The sequence below is a fragment of the Bacillus rossius genome, chromosome 13, assembly GCF_032445375.1.
Source record: "Bacillus rossius redtenbacheri isolate Brsri chromosome 13, Brsri_v3, whole genome shotgun sequence".
In the NCBI taxonomy this organism is placed as follows: Eukaryota; Metazoa; Arthropoda; class Insecta; order Phasmatodea; family Bacillidae; genus Bacillus; species Bacillus rossius.
Genome location: NC_086340.1, coordinates 16,129,256 through 16,149,203, shown reverse-complemented (window position 1 = coordinate 16,149,203; position 19,948 = coordinate 16,129,256). Strand labels below are relative to the sequence as shown.

General features: G+C 38.3%; 1 protein-coding gene across 4 annotated transcripts in view; it reads right to left on the bottom strand.

The window, feature by feature from the left end:
- Window positions 1-19,948, bottom strand: part of LOC134538271 (titin-like) — a 453,345-nt gene that overhangs the window by 63,232 nt on the left and 370,165 nt on the right. For all 4 annotated transcript variants that reach the window (XM_063379437.1, XM_063379439.1, XM_063379438.1 and 1 more), the window contains 2 exons: window positions 18,839-19,050; window positions 6,348-6,629 (listed from right to left, as the gene is read on the bottom strand). In XM_063379437.1, the coding sequence (XP_063235507.1) occupies window positions 6,348-6,629; window positions 18,839-19,050 (494 nt within the window). The remainder of the gene's footprint in view (window positions 1-6,347; window positions 6,630-18,838; window positions 19,051-19,948) is intronic.

Genomic DNA, 19,948 nt, shown 5'->3' with positions numbered 1-19,948 from the left:
CGGTTTTTTGTGATTGGTCGCTTCCCTTAAGTCTTAACGAAAAATATAAAATATAACCATTTCTGTTAAGTCTTAAGTCATCATATGGTTCGCACACGACCCGTCAAAATTCACACACGACAATCATAAACCATTGCACTAGTTTACATAGAGTCACATGGTAAGTACACGTCTAAGTCTTAATTCTTGATTCTTAATTTTCAATCGTAAACCCACCTTGATAGCTCATGCGACGACAACAACACACTAGTGATCACCCACAACGATATGGCCTTGTAACCTTTGCTTATCACTTACAACCAAAATGTCACAATACCCGCCCCCAGCTGGGTACTAACGTGTATAAAAATTTTTAAAATCTAAATGCAGAAAAATTGCTCTGCCCAAAATACTAACAGTTCCAGAGCCCAAACCACGTATAAAACCCACAAATCAGAATGGGGGCAGACTTAAAGAAAATATTACAAAATGTTAATATCAAAATTAATTCAAAAGCTTTAAAAAATTCTTTACAGCAGAAATGACAGCAGAAAATAATAGATAGGATCAGTTTGGTACAGCTAAGAAATTTATTTCCCTTAAAAAGAAAAATAACTTTGCCAAACATATGTATGACGTGTTCTGAAAAAAACATTACATTACGTAAAGCACGTCTCATAAATAAGTTGATCCCATTACAATAACGTATTAGGCAATTCATACATTCCTTATATAGTAGATGAGATTATATTTAGTCCAACTTCGTTGCCACACTCCATGTAAATATCATTACTTCCTATAATATATTTCCTATATTCCCTACCCGGAACGTACATTTATATAACTATAAAATATTTGAGCATAAAATTTAAAGTTTAAATACGTTACCAAAAAAAATTAAGAACAATTTCAAAACCTTTTCTGGGGTCAAGCAAAACTTAGATTAAAATATTAAATTTACAAAGAAATACGCCGGGAGCTCCCATGTGAAGTAAATTCCGGCTCCGGCATATAAACATGATACAGCCTCATGCCACGACGACAACAACACACTCGACATCACCCACAACGATAATACTTCATGCGACATCAACAACACACTGGTGATCACCCACGACGATAATACCTCATGCCGCGACCGACAACAACACACGTGGTCACGTACACTGATGATACCTCACGCCGCGACAACAACACACTCGTGTTCACTTCCAACGCTCGTAGCGTCCAGCTTAACGTAAGGTCGACGATAAACGTCCACGTCGTCGCAGACGTCGACGGAATGAATGGGCAGAGTTGGGGGGGGGGGGGGGGGGGGGAACTGGACCACCCCGAGGAAACCCGCCGGCAACGTCCTCCCACGGTGCCCATCTCGCAAAATATTTCGGTGTCGACCCCGAGGAGAATCGAACACTCGGCCCCCTACCCAACGAGAGAACAGAACACAGCAATTGCTGAAGCCACACTGCAAAAAAAGAAAAGAAAGAGTGATGGAGGAGAGCAAATGGCGAAGGTCAACTGCTAGATTTATTTTACGAGCGGCAAATACTTGCGACCTCATTGCGAAGAATGATCTCTGATCTCCTAAGATTGAAACAACGTACCTATTCATCCTCAAACACGCGGAGTAGTACCATGCCTGATCTACACTTAACTGCACATACAGGCTCAGGAGATCGTATGTTAAGTGGTAAAAGGTTAGGTCAGTCAAATCAATATGGTTGAATCGTTCTTTAGTATGCTCCCCAGAATGAAAATTACAAAGTTGCACGAGTGTTTTTTTTTTTTGCTTGTTACTGACGAAGTTTTTCGTAAAGTATACAGTGCACGTATCACGCGAAATACTCATTATTTTTCATATTTGAATTTTTTATATTTTTAGTTTAATGTTATAATAATTCGTCATGATTACTTTCAATTTCAAATAGAAACGGTAATTTTTTTATAGTCAAAACCTATTAATATCTTCTACTCCCTCGTTTTGTATAAACTTAAAAAAAAAACTGTATTTTTTTCCAGTCATTAGAATTCCAAAGACGTGCTGCTATCTTGTGGCCATCATATCATCTATTTGTTCACCGCACCAAAATCGACTGCGGCGATTCACATTGTTCCAGCCCGCCAATAGAAATGAACCCAAACATTTCTGCGACAAAGCTGCTGCCTGTTGTCGCAGATTGGAAATGTTTTAACCATATAGTTCACGCGGGGGACGCACCACAACGCCGAACGTACAGTAACACCGAAAACCATAACGCCGAATGCCAAATTGACTACAACGCCGACAGCTAGAAAACTGCTGTGTACCACAACGCCGAAATACATTAACGCCGAAAAATGTCATTGCAGGACTGCCACAAAGGTTAGGTTAGGTAAGGTTTGCACACAATTTCATTCAGTTGTTTTTCATTTTGCTCCTGTGGCCCACCCTCCCCGCAGCAAAATTCTTCGGCGTTAATGCATTTCGGCGTTGTGGTACACAGCAGTTTTCTAGCTGTCAGCGTTGCGGTAAATTTGGCATTCGGCGTTATGGTATTCGGCGTTATTGAACGTTCGGCGTTGTGGTAACGACCCGTTCACGCGAACGAAAGGCGTGCAGACCCAGTAGGTCATTGGATCGCGGGTCGAAAGAGCAGAACGGTGAAATTGGACATGGGGGACTTTTATTCGACGGTTTGATCGGCTCTAGGAGAGCGACCGGCGTCACAAAAGCAGCGCCGACGTAAACACCCTACCCGCGTCATCGGATCATCGAGAGGAGAGGCGCTCGCTAGGCCAGACGTGAATCGTTCGGGGGAAAGTAGGGCACGCGCACGCGCTCCCTGACAGGCCCGTCTCTGTGTAGCATCTCGCGGCATCTGCCTGCCTCTCTCGGGGCCAGACACACTTCACTCAGTGCTGCGCCCTTGCGAGCGGCGAGGACACCACGTGCGACCTTGCCGCGGTCTAAGGGCGCGGTTACACGGGAGTCTGAACTACTTCAGGTGAACATGTTCAGCTGTTGAGTGCGGTTACACACAGTCTGAACATGTTTCGTTCGAGGCCATTTCTCATTTAACTTAAACAGGTTGGCAAAGTAGTTCAGATCGACATATCTTCTACATTAGCCTCTGATTGGCTGGTTAGAATATAAACAGTCTTTTGCAGAAATTCTAGATGGAAAGTGTTTCTGGCACAAGTTCGAGTAATATTTTACCGAATGCAACAAAAAAAAACAACAGATAATTACATATATTTTTTAATTTATCCTGACCTTAATTTTCTTAAAACTGAGATAGGTACTCTCGCTCAAAAAATAATAAAAAATAAGTTTAAAAATTTTACTGTGCATGTTTGAATTCCCGATTTGTAAAAAAATATTGAGCAATATGTAAACACATTTCATTTCTGCTGATACTGCTGTATAAACAAGTGAGAAAATCCCGCGTTTTCTGGATGCAATTAAAAAATAGAGATCAACAACACAGTCATTCGTTGACAGTAGACAATCGGTTTTAGAGCTAAACACACTTTTCAGCAACTACCGTGTAACCGCACACTTTCGCGTTTGTAAACGTGTTTACTTAAACATGTTCACCTGAAGTAGTTCAGGGTCCCGTGTAACCGCGCCCTAAACCACGGGCACCCACATTCGATTACGGGCCCTGGACCCAAAGATTAGAGAAAGTTACAGATGGAGCATAAGGGCGTATGTCCCGTTCCAGGTCATGATTTTAGATTTATATTAATCACTGATCAACTTTTAGTTATTTTCAATCGTTTAACTTTCACGAAATGAAAAATATATATAGTTTCATACATTTTTGCATAATTAGCTGCCAAAGTTACATTTTTAACCTTTTTGGGTTTTACAAATAAGGAGAATTTAATTTATTGCAGAAATGAAACTTTTTAGGATTAACTGCAATCTCCCTCTCTTTTCTATGACGGCAATGCCACTGGCTACTTCAAGAAATGGTTTGCATTTCTATCACAAAAACACATTTCATGTTTCTTGGCTGTCAAGATCATAAAAATTTTGAGAATTTTGAAATGTCAGGTAAAATTAATTAATATTTTCTAAAAGAAATGCAAACCATTTCTTGAAGTAGCCAGTGGCATTGCATATAATCCTAAAAAGTTTCAGTTCTGCAATAAATTAAATTCTCCTTATTTGTACAACCCAAAAAGGTTAAAAATGTAACTTTGGCAGCTAATTATGCAAAAAGTACCTATGCAACTATATATATTTTTCATTTCGTGAAAGTTAAACGATTGAAAATGTCTAAAAGTTGATCAGTGATTAATATAAATCTAAAATCATGACCTGGAACGGGACATACGCCCTTAAGCTCTGAGCACTGTGGCCAGTTTGTTCACGTAAGAAGATGGCGGCCATTTGTTTATATAAGTATATAGAAATGTATTTTACTACATACTCTTGTACGCAATCAAATTCTACAGTTATGCGCTACATTATAATTGCATGGTTATATCTTACCTACGCTCTTTTTAAAATTGTATTTAACATGAAAATACAGGCTATAATTAAGGTTACTATTTTTTTTAAAGTCCCAACTATGCTTTGTTTATAAAATTATTTAACTTTAAAATAACCACAGCAAGTATCCATTTATTAATATTTATTTCACACACTAAGATAAAAATTAAAATAGTTACAGAAAATTAAAATTAGCTGTATATCTGTAAAAATCTTCTAAAATTTAATTGGATAAAAAATATTCAATTTATTTTTAGTTTGTAAACATTTAAAAACAAACGGGGCTGGACCCCCCTCCCCCCCCCCCAAGGCCCGGGCCATGGACCCAGGGGTCCACCCTGCCCCACCCTTGTGGGGACCATGGTCTACACTGAGACGTATTTCATTCCACACGCTCCATCTCGTCGGATTTACCAAAAAAATAAATCAATATAGTACACGTACAGCACTCGCCAGAGTACTTGTAGCGTCTGACCTCGCACACGAAAATTTAACGTAGAATTATTTTTAAAAATAAACACACACCCAAATTGCGTTTTTTTTTCCAACTAAATTTCTGGTACGCGAATCACACGTAGTTACAGCACCCACCGCTAGAATTCACTGAATGGAGCGCCTACGTCCGACTATCGAATCATGCGAAATCCTGAACTGTTTAACGAAACGGTTCCGATAAAAGTGAAAAAAGAGACTTTACAACAAGTAATATTATTACTGTAACGATTTCATTTGTCTTTGTGAAGTGTGATTCACGTCAATGGCGGCTCCGGGAAGACCTCTCGTGCAGGGCTTTCACACACAGGGGGATGTGCAGTTAATAATCATGACATTGCCCTTTGGGATATTCACAAAATATATGGTCTCAAATACTGAAATTTACTATTTTCGTACAAATTTCGATTGAAAGAAGAGTTTAGCACATTAACGAAAGTATTTAAGTTAACATTAATATTCCCTTCAAAGAAATAAGAAGTGAAATTTGGGCTCGGAAGGGGCTATCGCCCCCTGCGCCCTTCCTCTGGAGCCGCGCTTGGTTCACGCGCATCTGCCACATCGCGGTTACACACTTCCTATACATTTCCGAGATGACTCCTGCCAAGTGCCGTACACCAAGATGGCGCCTCTGTGTAATTGTGGAAGGGGGAGACATAAGATGCACATAAAGTTTGGTTACTGCCCGAACACGCCCGAATAATTCACCTACGGCCAACTTCGGGATTTTTTTATTTTTGCGCAGGAAAAATGAATTAAAATATCAAAAGTGGTCGGTTAGGTTAGCTACATTAAAAAAATTAAAACACTATGGACGGTTAGTTAGGTTAGTATAGCTACATTAAAATAAACAGAGAAATATAAATATATATAAATAAACCCGAGGTTGGCCGAAGGTGAATTGTTCGGATGTAATCGGGAATGGCAGAACTTTATGTGCATCTTAGTCCAAGTGCCCAACCCCCGCATGGTAGACTCTTTTCTACTCTGTCCAACACTTCATCCAGACCATCCTCTGTCTCCTGTATTCTCCTACACGTAATGCATGCCAATTTGCATCCCGCATGAATGTGCCCAGGGTTTCCCCTGTGTCTATGCAGGTTTTACCTGGGCCCAACCTATCTCTAGTTATAGTCTAGATTTAAGAGCGAGGGGAGTTAGTCATGGCACCAATCGTTGCCATGGCTGGCCAATCCCCTCCTAGCACATGATGCATGCGACCCTCTCCCTGCATGGCTAATGCCAGCATGACTAGGCGTATAGGCTTCGGCCTGAGACGCACCTAGGTCCCTCCCTAACCCGGACCCCTCCAAAATACACTAGGTTTTAGTTAGGTTAGAAAAAAAAATAATTGTGCATCTTAGGCTTCCCGTTGTTGAAGGCGAGGAGCACTCACCGCTCGCAGCCAGCGCGCGCGCGGCTCGGGCCAGCCGGTGTAGGCGGCGCGCAGCAGCACGCGGTCCCCCACGAGCGCCGTCGTGTCGCAGGGCCCGCTGAGCAGCGCGGCGGGGCTCTGCTGCTGCTGCTGCTGCTGCTGCTGCTGCTGCTGCTGCTGCTCCCCCAGCAGCTGCAGCTCGGCGCAGCAGCGCGCGGCGCCCATCTCGCACGTGACCGGCCCGGCGTCGCGCGCCAGCACCGGCTCCACCGTCAGCGAGCTCTCGTCGCCGCGGGTCTCCACCTGCACTCGTCACCACAAACACACGAATTATCATCTCTTCTAAGTTACGTGTTTCTAAGTTATGACAGTTCTAAGTTATGACAGTTATAAGTTATGACAGTTTTAAGTTACGTGTTTCTAAGTTATGACAGTTCTAAGTCGCGTGTTTCTAAGTTATGACAGTTCTAAGGTGCGTTTTTCTAAGTTATAACAGTTCTAAGGTGCGTTTTTCTAAGTTTTAACATTTCTAAGTCACGTGTTTCTAAGTTATGACCGGTCTAAGTGGCGTGTTTCTAAGTTACGACAGTTCTAAGTTGCGTGTTTCTAAGGTATGACAGTTGTAAGTCACACGTTTCTAAGTTATGACAGTTATAAGTCGCGTGTTTCTAATGTATGACAGTTCTAAGTCCCGTGCTTATAAGTCATGACAGTTCTAAGTTGCGTGTTTCTAAGTTATGACAGTTCTAAGTAGCGTGTTTCTAAGTTATGACATTTCTAAGTTGTGTGTTTCTAAGTTATGACTTTTCTAAGTTGTGTGTTTCTAAGTTATGACAGTTCTAAGTTGCGTGTTTCTGAATTGTTATGTTTGGAAATTTGTGTTTATTTTATGTGATTTGGCATTGTGTGTTTCTGAGCTATTTTGTTAGGCTTCAGGTGTTTCTAAATTGTGTGTTTCTTATTTATGCCTGGTCTAAGTTGTATGTTTCTAAGTTATGTATTTCTAAGTTATGTGTGAATCCCGCAGAAATAACTTCACAACAATGCTGCCTCAGAGTTCGTCAACACAGCAGCTGCAAAATTGCTACCTCTGTGCTCATCTGCATATCAGATACAACAGTCCAACAATGCAGCAATGCTGCCTCAAAGCTCATTATCAAAGAAGCAACAACGACGCAACAATGCTTCCTCAACGATGATTACCATGTAGCCACATGTCTCAACAATCTGCATCAGCGCTCATTACCAAAGTGGCAATAACTATGCATCAATGGTGCCTTATTGCTCATCAACCTAGCAGCACCACCAATGTAACAAAGTTTCCTCAGTGCACATCACCACATGAACATTGTGATTGTGAAATTTGGGGCGTTGCAGTAGAATTGCTGAAAAGGTGTTGTTGCAAAGAAACAACATGTTGCTGCTGCGATTATAAATGCAGATACAGCGTTTTTTGCTTCTGTGATGATAGGCAATGTCTTCCAAGTTCTGATTTTCAATTACCGATTTCTAGTTTTCGAGGTCCTCATTGCTGGTGGAATGCCAGTTCGACAGGCTAATGTGGCGAGGGTTGGGGGTTCGAGCCCAACCGTCACTACGTAATTCAAATTTCCGATCACCGAGAGTTAGCAACATGCATTACCTGGGTTGTAAAATCCCACAATTACATTTTTTTCAACGTATTGTTGTCAACGATGTCACGAGATACAGGATATTTGAAAAATTCATTTTAAACGAGGTCGCCATTTTTATTGTCCATCTGAATAGTAGCATGGATTTTTAGAGTCTGCGACGAAGCCTTTCATGCCTCCTTGTGCCCTTGAGGGGTTTGTGGCGCTATCTTTGGCATAGACCAATCAAATCTTCAAATCTGCAAATACCCTCAAATCCTTAGTATTTATTTCTCACCCTTTACACCTAGATTAGCATTCGAGAGATATGTTCGAGGTACTCTCTGAGATTCGAGTTCGAGAAATTTATGATTTGACCCCATCACTTAAAAAAAAAAAAAGTAACGATAGTCTTAGTTTTTGTCTACACAACTTTATGGTTATCATTTGCTGATAAATGATAACACTTGAATGTTTAAACTTTTATGGAAATAGATTGCGGAACATTTGAAAACGCAAGAAAAATCTTGCCAAAAATAAAATTACGTATTCCATCGTTATTATGGTAACATTTCACGGCCAGCTTCTCACACGGAATCCCGTCTTGAAACGGGCTGCGTTAGTGCGTCATCTCGAGAGGAGTTCCGAGAAGAGAAAACGCGCGCGGCACTCGGCGAAACAAAAGGCCGGAAGTCACGTGACAGACGGATGGAAATGGCGGCAGCGCAACGGCGGGACATGCGGCGAGGTTCAACACATCTTCGGACATCTCACCTCCTACACAGGAAAAAAATAAATATTTTTTGACGTGACAACGTCTAATAAATCGATGAACACCGGCTGCACGCACGAAAAAGTGTCCCGTAACGCACATTGTCCCGTTACGATGTGTCCCGTTAAGCTCATTGCACGCTTGCGCCGCATCTATCTCTCTTCCACTCGATTGGAACGACCACCGATTTGACTTTTTCGAGGCACATTAAACTTGAAACACTCCCATTCGTTTCCTACTTTTCCTATCATCGTCGTATCCTCAACAGAATAACACAGATTGGAAGAAGTTAAATAGCAAACATGTATAAAAGTTATAGTTAAAAATAATCTCTTCGTTAAAGTAATAAACATATTTGAATTAATGATTGTATAAATAAAAGTAAATTCATCAATTAAATTGTAGATTTCATTTCACTCCTTCTTTGTATCCATACAAAATAGTGATAATTCAATAAAAATGATTCAATTTTATTCATAAAAGTATGCAATAATTTCATCAATATTTTGTTATGACGTTGTCACGTTAAACTATCGTCCGTAAACCGACTTTACATACAACCAATTTTTTCTGTACTTTAACAAATGATTTCTTTGGAAACCAATGGCCAAGAAAAAAAATAGTTTCCAATACCACAAGAAATATATTGTGAATTTGTATAGAACACATGGCTATGGTTATTTTTACATATATCAAATACGTTTATTTTTCGAGATAATACCGAGCATTTCTTGCTCAAATTGGCGCATAATTTTATATTTTAATTGATGTTTCATTCAGCATACTTTTTTTTTAAACCATGGAAAATGTAATCGGATATCCATTTATTGGACTTTATTTTGTTTTATCGTGCTTTTTTAATGTGCGCAGTTATACCGGAAAGCTATCAGATAACGGTTACAAATGACTTTAACTATTGGAGGTACTGGGACAATACAGAGCATAATTGCCCGGGTTAACTATTTTGTAGTGATACAGTTTTTTTTGTTAAATAAATAAATATCTGTAATTTTACACAAATATTTCTGTTATATTTACAAATGAAAAAATACAGTGTAGTAGTCAACTGCAAGAGGATCTCTTTCTCTTTTACTGTATCCATATCCCTCTTGATCACTCTCTATCTACTTCTCTATACATGTCGATAAATATCCCTCATTCTAGCTCTCTATCTTCCCATCTCTCTATGTCCATATTTATCTAGATATATCTCACTATCTCTACACCCATCTCTTTAACTCTCTCGATCTCCATTTCTATATATGTATATTTCTCTATTGAGCTCCATCCATAACCTCTCTATACATCTAGCTCACTATCCTTCTATCTCCCTTTATCTAACTGTATATCTATTTGTATAGACCAATCAATCTAACTCTTTACATCTCACGATCTCTATATCTGTCTCTAGAATATATTTCTCTGTCAAGCTCTTAATCTGATTGTATCCATCTAGCTACCTATCTCTCTATATCTCTCTTCTGCACGCTTCATCGTTCGCCACCCAAGGACGACCTATCACGGCAGAGTACATCACCTCACACTGTGAATTCCAAGTATCAAACTGCTGTCATCGCCACTGATTCTCACCTTTGAAAATACCTATCACCTTTAACGCGTTGTGATCGAGAATGATACAAAATATTTTTAATGGTATGGTATTAATCACGTCTTTAAAAACTCAATTTTTTTATCATTATTATATAAATATATGCTGTTGAGTGAACAAATGGACAGTAAAATGAGCTTGCCTACTGTTAAGAACTAGGTCTGTTAATTTTTTGTAGACCGAAATTTGCAATATATGTAGTTTTCATCAAAATTGTTATACATTAAAAATATTACAAGAACAAGAATAGCTAATATTATTAATATTTAGTGTATTTAGACACACATTTATGCTTTTAACTATGACAGGCTACCCGTTACAATACAAAAATTACAGATAATAGGTAATGCAGTCTTATGGCATCTCACATTATTCTGTGAATTCGGCAATTAACTACCATTAATGACATGCTTGTACCTGCCATTTCGCAAAATAGATAGTAGCTATATATGGGGAAAATAGCAGAAACGTTTCATTGTGATGTTTCACAATAACTGTTTTTATCGTTATCTCTTATCATCAGGAACGAATATGTGCTTTCCTTCGACCGGGTAAGAAATTATGATTAACACACCCCGCCCCTCCACCGCTCCTCAAACTTCCGTGAATAAACGTAACATGCATAATTTGATTTGTATCCGTGTACACTACATGCATTATTTAAAGTTAGATATAATGAAACCATTTGTACTTAACCAGTGTTTAATTGTACGAGTGATATTCTTAAAGTAAGGTCCGATTGGTCATTCAAAAATAAATCGAGAGAAAAAAAAGTTTTTGTTGGCAGTTTTAGTTTACTACATATCTACTTAAAATTTTCACATAATCGCCCATCAGTTCCATAAAAATTTTCAAAACACTGCACCAGTTTTCTTTAACCCTCTGCATAGAAGTTCGCCGATTGCGAATTAAACCTGTTGGCATTCGTAATTTTGTAGTGTTTTCTGTAATTGTTGACCCACGTTTCATGGAATAAACCAAAATGACGCCTTATTGGTCGCAAAAACACGGTAGCCATCATTTTTCCGACCCGTGTACGCAGATTACTTAAACTTTTTACAGGGGTGTTTCCTAAGCGCCTGTACTCAAACTACACGCATTGCACGTTCGAAGTCCGTGGTGCCTATGGCCAAGGCGTACTTCTTTGCAGAGCGGTTACAGAAACTGTAACGTACTTGAAACTGAATGGCGATTATGTGAAATTATGATGTAGATATTAAGTAAACTAAAACTGTCAATAAAAAAACTTTTTTCTCACAAGTTTAATGTCCACATAGAGCTTACTTTAAGAATATCCCTTGTGCATTAATATAATGTATTTAAAGCAATAACATAGTGTTCATGTGTCCACCAGAAATTCAAAAGATTAAAAAATGGTTTATTTGATACACGTCCGCTGTGCAAGCATATACTCACTAGAAACTTAGTAATAAAGATCTTTATTGGAAACTTGATAACTGATAAATAGTAGGATCGAAATATTATAAGATATTATATAGATACTTTTTTCTGATAGCCTTTTATTTCCCACATATTTTAGTCTAAAAAAAAATTTGTCGGTCCATCTTGCTCCTTTTCAAAACCTGCGTTCTCTACCTACCTCTATCCGTCAATGCTTTAACCAGTTGATATTTCACAGACCATCTCTTGTGAACTTCTGCTTGCTGAAGCAAGGATAGAGTTCTAGCACAAATAGTTAGAAATTATTATTTTTTTTACTAAAATAATAAATTATAACAAACAATTTTATAAAACTAATAACTTGTGAACTCAACTTTGTTGAAGCAATGTTAGAGCTTCAACACAAGAAATAATTTTATCAAATTGTTTGTTATATTTTTTTATTTTATAATTCTTTGTGTAATTTGTATTTTCCTTAAGTTTTAATGCTTTACAATAAAAAATAATTATTTTATTGCCTTTTCTGTCAATTTGGATTTGTTTTAGTTCATAGATTGGAGCCCCTACATAAGTTCCACTCTTAAAACTGGTGACTCTGTGACCTTATTTAGAAATAAAATTGATTTTTACATAGAATTTATCAGTGAATTCTGAGGTAATAATCCACCATAGTCAGATTGTTTCTACATGTGACTGGTGATGTGCTGAGAATTGAATGGGGTTATAACCAGTCATCTTGCAAATATTTCATATGCAAACATCTCAGATCTCGGTACATGGCATTTGCTTGGAGTAATTTCATGAAAATGGAATGGAAGTCGATGAACAGAAATGTGACACAAAGATGGCGAACCCACGTGTAGCAATACAAATCCCGTATATAGTCATTTTTTGTAAAGATTAGGGGGGGGGGATACCAAACGTATCAGTGTGCCAAACGTAACTTTATGATAAGTAGTGAAACTACCCTGGAATATATTTGGTTAGCTAAAATAGTCACAGTAAAAGGTAATTTCAAGTTTTAAAATACTTAAGAAAACTGGCATTACAATGAATATAAAAACATATTATCTTAGCGATATTCCAACGGGAGCGGTAGCACAGCAGTAGTTCAAATCTCGTCACTGGATATTTTTATTTTTTAATATAATATAGTATTATTCTATAATATTGTTTATCATTTAAATCATGCTCAGGTCTGTTTGTATAATTTATCTACAGATTGATTTCAGTCGTTGGAGTAAAAGCAAATATAGAAACCTATACTTAGTGTTGTGTGTTTTAAAATGTTTCAGGTTAATATTTTCAGTAATGCCATAGAAGTTTAACTTCTAACGTGTGCGGAAATTTTTATAGTATTAGCTGTTTAATTGGTTTTAACCAGATGGAGTGGATTTTAATAGAATTTCTTGTTAAAAATCAGGTCTAAAGCCGGGGTTTAGTAACTATTTCAAGTCTTTTGCGTTTTTATCGGAGCCGTTTCTAATTATTAAAATTCCTGTCTGTTTCGTGCTGCTATCTGCGCGTGATGGTGGCAAGAAACGTTGAAGATTCAGGCAGCGAATTCTAGCGGCGGGCGCAAAAAAAAGTACGCGTTGTTACTTGAAAAGCTAATATTTTATTTATCAGTATATTTATGACGCTCGGCATTATTTTAAAGAAATATACTACTATTAATAAGTTTATTTTCAACCTGAACAACATGAGAACACATTAATTTGCTCGTTACTGAGGTTAAATGTTTACGTTTTCATCGACGAGTATTGAAAGACTCGCTCACGTTCCCCCCCCTCCCCCCTCTTTATGAAATAGTAAGCTACAGCTCGTAGCACAAGCAGCTTCTTTATTAGGATTATGGCTCAACACAGCAACACAGGGCAAGGAACCATGAAACCTAGACTTTGGATACTTGTCCAAGATATCAGCTGTGTACCAGTGTAAATGTTATGACTCTCGTAGTTCCCTACGTAAAACAAAAAATAACATTTATCCCCACTCTTATTAACAACCTATTCGCCAAGCAGTAACAGGCAGGTGCCTGTTCATTTATATACGAATACAATACGATATAAAAGCTTGAGGAGAGTTGAGCTAAAATTTACCACATAGAAATATCAATTAAAAACTCTAAACTGAAATTCCCATCTGATGGAGAATTTAATTAATAATGAGTAACTGCTGGAAACTAATTTCGACCTAGCGTAAACTTTGACTACAGTGAACAACTTCTTCAAGATACACTTTTTAAAAAAAAAAAAAAAAAAAAAGTCTCACAGGCTTTGCCTCACACACTATATTTTTCGTAATTTTTAAGGGCTCTTTCTAAAGTTTTAACACGATACCTACCTTGTATTTGTTGTTCTGCCATAAAAACTTTCAACATATATTCACTTAGTGTAATATCATGGGTGTGAAAAGGTGTAGTTTGGTGTTGATAATTACGAAGATTTGCGCAATGTCTGGTAAAAAAAAAAATTCATTTCTGAGCGTGTGTCTTTCTACCCCACTCCGGAACGTATATCAATCAGCTTTTTAGTGGTCCACAGATTTTCGTCAAAAATTCAGAGGTACTATAGTTTTTCGTGGCAATTTTGTGAATATTTTCTAAGTAACATTTTATCAGTACAAATTTCACACTTGTGACATAACCGGGACTCGAACCCACCGCCCCTCTAACCCGAAAGCTGGCGTGCATCCTACTGCTCTACCAGTGGCGGTCCTGTGGGAGGCCGAGTGGAGGCGACCTGTTCAAGAACTCCTTAGAACCAAACACACATGTGGAGACAACAAAAAAACCTATCTACAGTCCTTACATGACCTTTATATTGTTTCAATTATTTAAAAAAAAATATATTTGACATTTTTTCTAGTGCTATTGAACTGTGTATTTTGTTTGCAAGTGCTTGCCTCTAAAAATTAGATGAACTCATAGTTGTGATAACGACTTTCCTGTAAAAAAAAAAGTGTGTGAGACTTTCAGTACACGCCAATGATCTGTGACATATGACCTCCGAAACGAGAAAATTCGTGTGTTTTCATGTTGCGAGTACAATACGAAACTCGGACACGAATTTTAACGTAGAATTCTTTAAAATAATGCCGAGCTTGATAAATATACGCAAAATGTGATTTAAACTACACTTCTAGGCGCGAATCACACGTAGTTTCCGCACCCGCCGCTAGAAATCGTTGCCGGTGCAGCTACGTCGACTTTCGAATCATTGGATTAGCAGACAGAAATTTTTAACTATATAATAAAACGGGTCCGATAAAAGCGAAAAAGGACTTGAAAAATAACTAAACCCAGGCTTTTAGACCTGGAATCGGACAAGGAATTTTATTAAAATACTGCCCGTCTTGTTAAAATTAACTAAACAGTTAATACCATAAGTTTCCCTTTGTCTTTGTGAACTTTGGTTCGGCCATCCGTTCACAGGCAGCACCATGGTTTACAAATTCCCGTTTCATGCGACTTCCATTCCTTACTCCTAAAAATTCTGTGTACCAAGAGCTTTGATGTTATACATCAAAAATCTTTCAAAATTTCGGAAAACCTTCCCAAAATTCTAAGCTGGATACGCCACTGTGCGATACGGAAGCAGGCCGTCAGTAGGTAGGTTTGGTATGTTCTGGGACACCGGGTCTTGGGTCGGGATCCGCGGCGGCCATCTTGGAATACGTCACTTCTACTCTTCTAAGTAGGAACATGTTCGCGTATTAATGTTTAAAAAGCTGCATGGAAGCAGATATTTTAAATGTTTGTGTAAATATCCACCCCCCTAAAATTTTTAATGAAAGAAAAAAACACATGCAGCCTTAGAAGAGATACTTATCTACTTGTGGGTTAGGACTCTGAAAAATTTCTGGTTCCTGTGACGACTATGAAGTAGTAAGTAATTAAATTTGATGGAAGAAAAAGTTATTAAGTATTATTACTATAAACATCGCATTCTCAATGCTGAGACTTTGTTATATATAGTTTCAGTTTTTTTATGTATATTTTCCGTTTTTTGTTGTATAGTTTCCGTTTTTGTTGTATAATTTCAGGATTTTGTTTTATAGTTTCCATTTTTGTTGTATAGTTTCCGTTTTTGTTGTATAGTTTCCGTTTTTTGTTTTATAGTAATCATTTTTATTGTATAGTTTCCGTTTTTGTTGTTTAGTTTCCATTTTTGCTGTATAGTTTCCATTTTTGCTGTATAATTTCCATTTTTGCTATATGGTTTCAGTTTTTGTTGTATAGTTTTGTTTGATGTGTATGTATTTTTTTTCTTCAGAATTTTGTTTTTGTAGCGTCCGAGGTTATTTCAATAAATAATACCTACATACTGCTTATTATTTTTAATATAGAACCTTTATTCAAGTTAATCATATTAAAAAGAGTGAAATTATACGCAAACATTAAAATATCTGCTTCCATGCAGCTTTACGCAAACACGGACTTGTGAGGACTCTGAAAAATTTCTGGTCCTGAATGAAGTAAATAAATTAAATTTACTAATTGTTTTTTTAATTATTATTACTACAGCCATCACATCCACAACGATGAGATGTTATTAATTAATTTTATATATGATAACATATATCTTGTTATATAAAAGTTTAAGGAGATGGTTGTGGACTTTGCGGATTTTTAGTCTATAAGGTTCATAAAACACCAGTAGAGAATTGAAACTCAACCTTACATACACTAACATACTTTAGAAACCTACACCAGATGACGACATCCATCAGATGAAATCAAGATGGCGATCTCCACTAAACAAGATGGCTGCCTCCAGCAGACTATAATGCATGGGTAGGAGTGGGGAGCTTGATGATGGTGGCATTGTAACGAAAAGTGCAACGCACAGGAGTGAGGAGCTCGATGACGAAGTCATCTAGTTTTTAAATTAAATTGTTATTAATATTTTTTTATAAATTTTTTCTCTACTTTCTAAGTTAATAATTATGATTTTCAAAGATGGTGGACGTGACGTCATAATTAATTAGGTGGAATGTTCTAGAAAAAAAAATGGCGAAATTTTCTAGAAAACAAAATGGCGGAATTAAAGATGGCAGCAGGAAGTGACGTCATCCAAGATGGTCGCCGGAAATGACGTCATCCAAGATAGACACCGGAAGTGACGTCATCCAAGATGGCCACCGGAAGTGACGTATTACAAGATGGCCGCCGCGGATCCTCGGATCCCGACCCGAGACCCGGTGTCCCAGAACATACCAAACCTACCTACTGCCGTCTGCCCATCGCATTCAAGTGTTTCTGTCCACGCCACTGAGCTCTTGGAAATACAGAATAGCAACCGGGACAGTAGCCAGGATTCTGTGAATGAGGTCGTATTTTTTTATGAGCAATTTTTTTTCCTTTATAATCGAATCTTAAAAAATCTCGGATAATAGTGAACTTTTAGAACTCGTAAGGTGTACACTAATAATGCTTGAGAAAAATAAAACTGAACATGTATTTTGTTTTTAATTATTTTTAAAAAAAATAATTTGTTAATAACCCGATTGTTTGAAGGTTTCGTTCGAACATAGTCTTACGTATATTAAAAAAAGGAATTACACATGTGAAGTTTGTACGAAATATACGAAATATATATGCTTACAGTAACACGTGTGCAAACTATAAATAGACTACTTGAAAATACAATTCCTGCCGCATGCCCGGCTGTATTGGGGAGGAAATACATTAGTATCCCACTATGGATTACAATAATCCTCTTACAATAATCCTCCTTAAGTCGCTGTAATTTTCTTATGTCTTCTTGTGTCTTCTTATGTCATTAGATTTAAATCTTGGAAGGGAGGGGGACCGGACACAAAGCTCAGAAGATAAAAAAAAGTGGCAAGTCAATGTTACAACTGACGCTCTTATTTTCTTTGGAAATTCAAGAACTGGGTGGGATTTAAAAGCCAACCTAACAACCTGAAAGTCATTGTTTTTTTGTTTGTTTTTTTCGAAAATAATATTTGGCAATATATATATATATATATATATATATATTGTGGTCATTCGTTGCTGGGAATAAAAAAACGTATAACGTTTAAGATTATTTGGTTTTCAACACGCAACAATCAAAACACTATGTTAAAATGCTTTATCTTTTGTGTCAAATATTAAAAACTACGTAGCCGCAAAGTTTTGAGTGCTGAAAATCCAACGTTTAGATTGTATTACAAGAAAAATACATACGAGAACAAGCAAAAAAACTTTTGCAGCCATGCTTATTGGCAAAAAATTGTTCCAAAGCATAATAACATCAATACGCCACTCCGTAAATTCTTAGCTGAGAATGTTCGTAAATATTCTTTTATTATTTATGTTATTGTGTTTAAAGAAGTTTTTATGTTTTCCTCGTGTTTTAAAAACATAATTTTGGAAGTTTGGCGTTTCTCAACCGCACAGGGGAAGCCTTCATTTTCACAGACGAGAGAGCCAAACGTCCGATCGTGAATCTTCGGGTTTTCTTTGTTGATTGTAAATAAATATGGCGGTGTTGATAAAAGGCAACTAATGGTCAATTAGATTAGGTTCTGGGCCGGCGCGTCCATATAGGCGAACTAGGCAACCGCCTAGGGCGCCAAGTAGCTGGGGGCGGCGCAGCACGACACATAACAGCTGATATATTATTAACGATTATTGAAACTAGATGAAAATGGATTTTTGTAACAGTTTTTAATGTTTATATTGATATAAGCAATTATTTAAAGTCCACGGTGACCTGTTTTTGATTCGTAATAAATAAAAAAAAACACACAAGCCTGCTTACATTTGATTGTTGACAAAATCTTAGGCTTACGTGATGTATTTTGAGGCAAGGAATTTTTTTTTTTTTGTGGTGTCCGGCCCGGGGGGGGGGGGGGGGAGAATTAAGGTTTTTCGCCTAGGGCGCCAATTGACCTTGCACCGGCCCTGTAGGTCAGCTACATTATAAATACTTTAAAACATTGTGGACGGTTGATTTGGTTAGGATAGCTACATTAAAGATAAGGGGAAAAAACATGAACTTCGGGGAACTTCGGGTTTTGGCTCTCTCGTCTGTGAAAAGAAGGCTTCCCACCGCAGACCGCACAGTTGTTATTTAAGTGGCCTGCAGAGTTGCGTGTTTGTACCGACCTTGAACCTGGCGCAGCTGTCGGCGGGGACGCCGCCCACCCGCCAGCAGACTTCTTCGGGCGAGAGATCGACTCCTCCGGAGACGACACCGTCTCCACGGCGCGCGCGCACGCAGAAGCACGCCCGGCCGCCCACTGGCGCCAGCACCGGCCGCGGCTCTTTCGCGAACTGCAACCCGCTGCTGCTGCCGCCGCCGCCGCCGCTGCTGCTCCCTGTGGGCGATACACGCAACTAAGACCTTCACTCCTCCGTCGGCCTCCGCTGCTCAGTGGTCGACGGAATTTTGGAGCGACTGAATTGTTGCCCCTTGGAAGGGCAGCCCTTCAGGATTTTTCTGACACTGGTTAGTTTGTAAAGCGACTGGAAGGGCAGCCCTTCCAGTATACTAAAATGTGTATATTTTCGTAATTTTATAATCCTGAATTGTTGCCCCTTGGAAGGGCAGCCCTTCAGGGCTTCAGGATTTTTCTGGCAATGGTTTGTTTGTACAGCGACTGGAAGGGCAGCCCATCCAATTTCTGAAAACATGTTTCTTTAAGTGTTTAATTAATCCTATTTTTCTAACAGAAGTGTTTTTGAAAGGTTGTCTGAATTGTTGCCCCTTGGATGGGCAGCCCTTCAGGATTTTTCTGACAGTGGTTAGTTTGTAAAGCGACTGGAAGGGCAGCCCTTCCAGTATACTAAAATGTGTATATTTTCGTAACTTTATAATCCTGAATTGTTGCCCCTTGGAAGGGCAGCCCATCAGGATATCTTTAACAGTGGTGTTTTTGAAAGGTTGTCTGAATTGTTGCCCCTTGGAAGGGCAGCCCTTCAGGATTTTTCTGATAGAGGTGTTTTTGAAAGGTTGTCTGAATTGTTGCCCCTTGGAAGGGCAGCCCTTCAGGATTTTTCTGATAGAGGTGTTTTTGAAAAAGGTTGTCTGAATTGTTGCCCCTTGGAAGGGCAGCTCTTCAGGATATTTCTGACAGTAGTGTTTTTGAAAGGATGTCTGAATTGTTGCCCCTTGGATGGGCAGCCCTTCAGGATTTTTCTCACAGTGGTTAGTTTGTAAAGTGACCTAACCTAACATAACCTAAACTAACCACTGTCAGAAAAATCCTTAAGGGC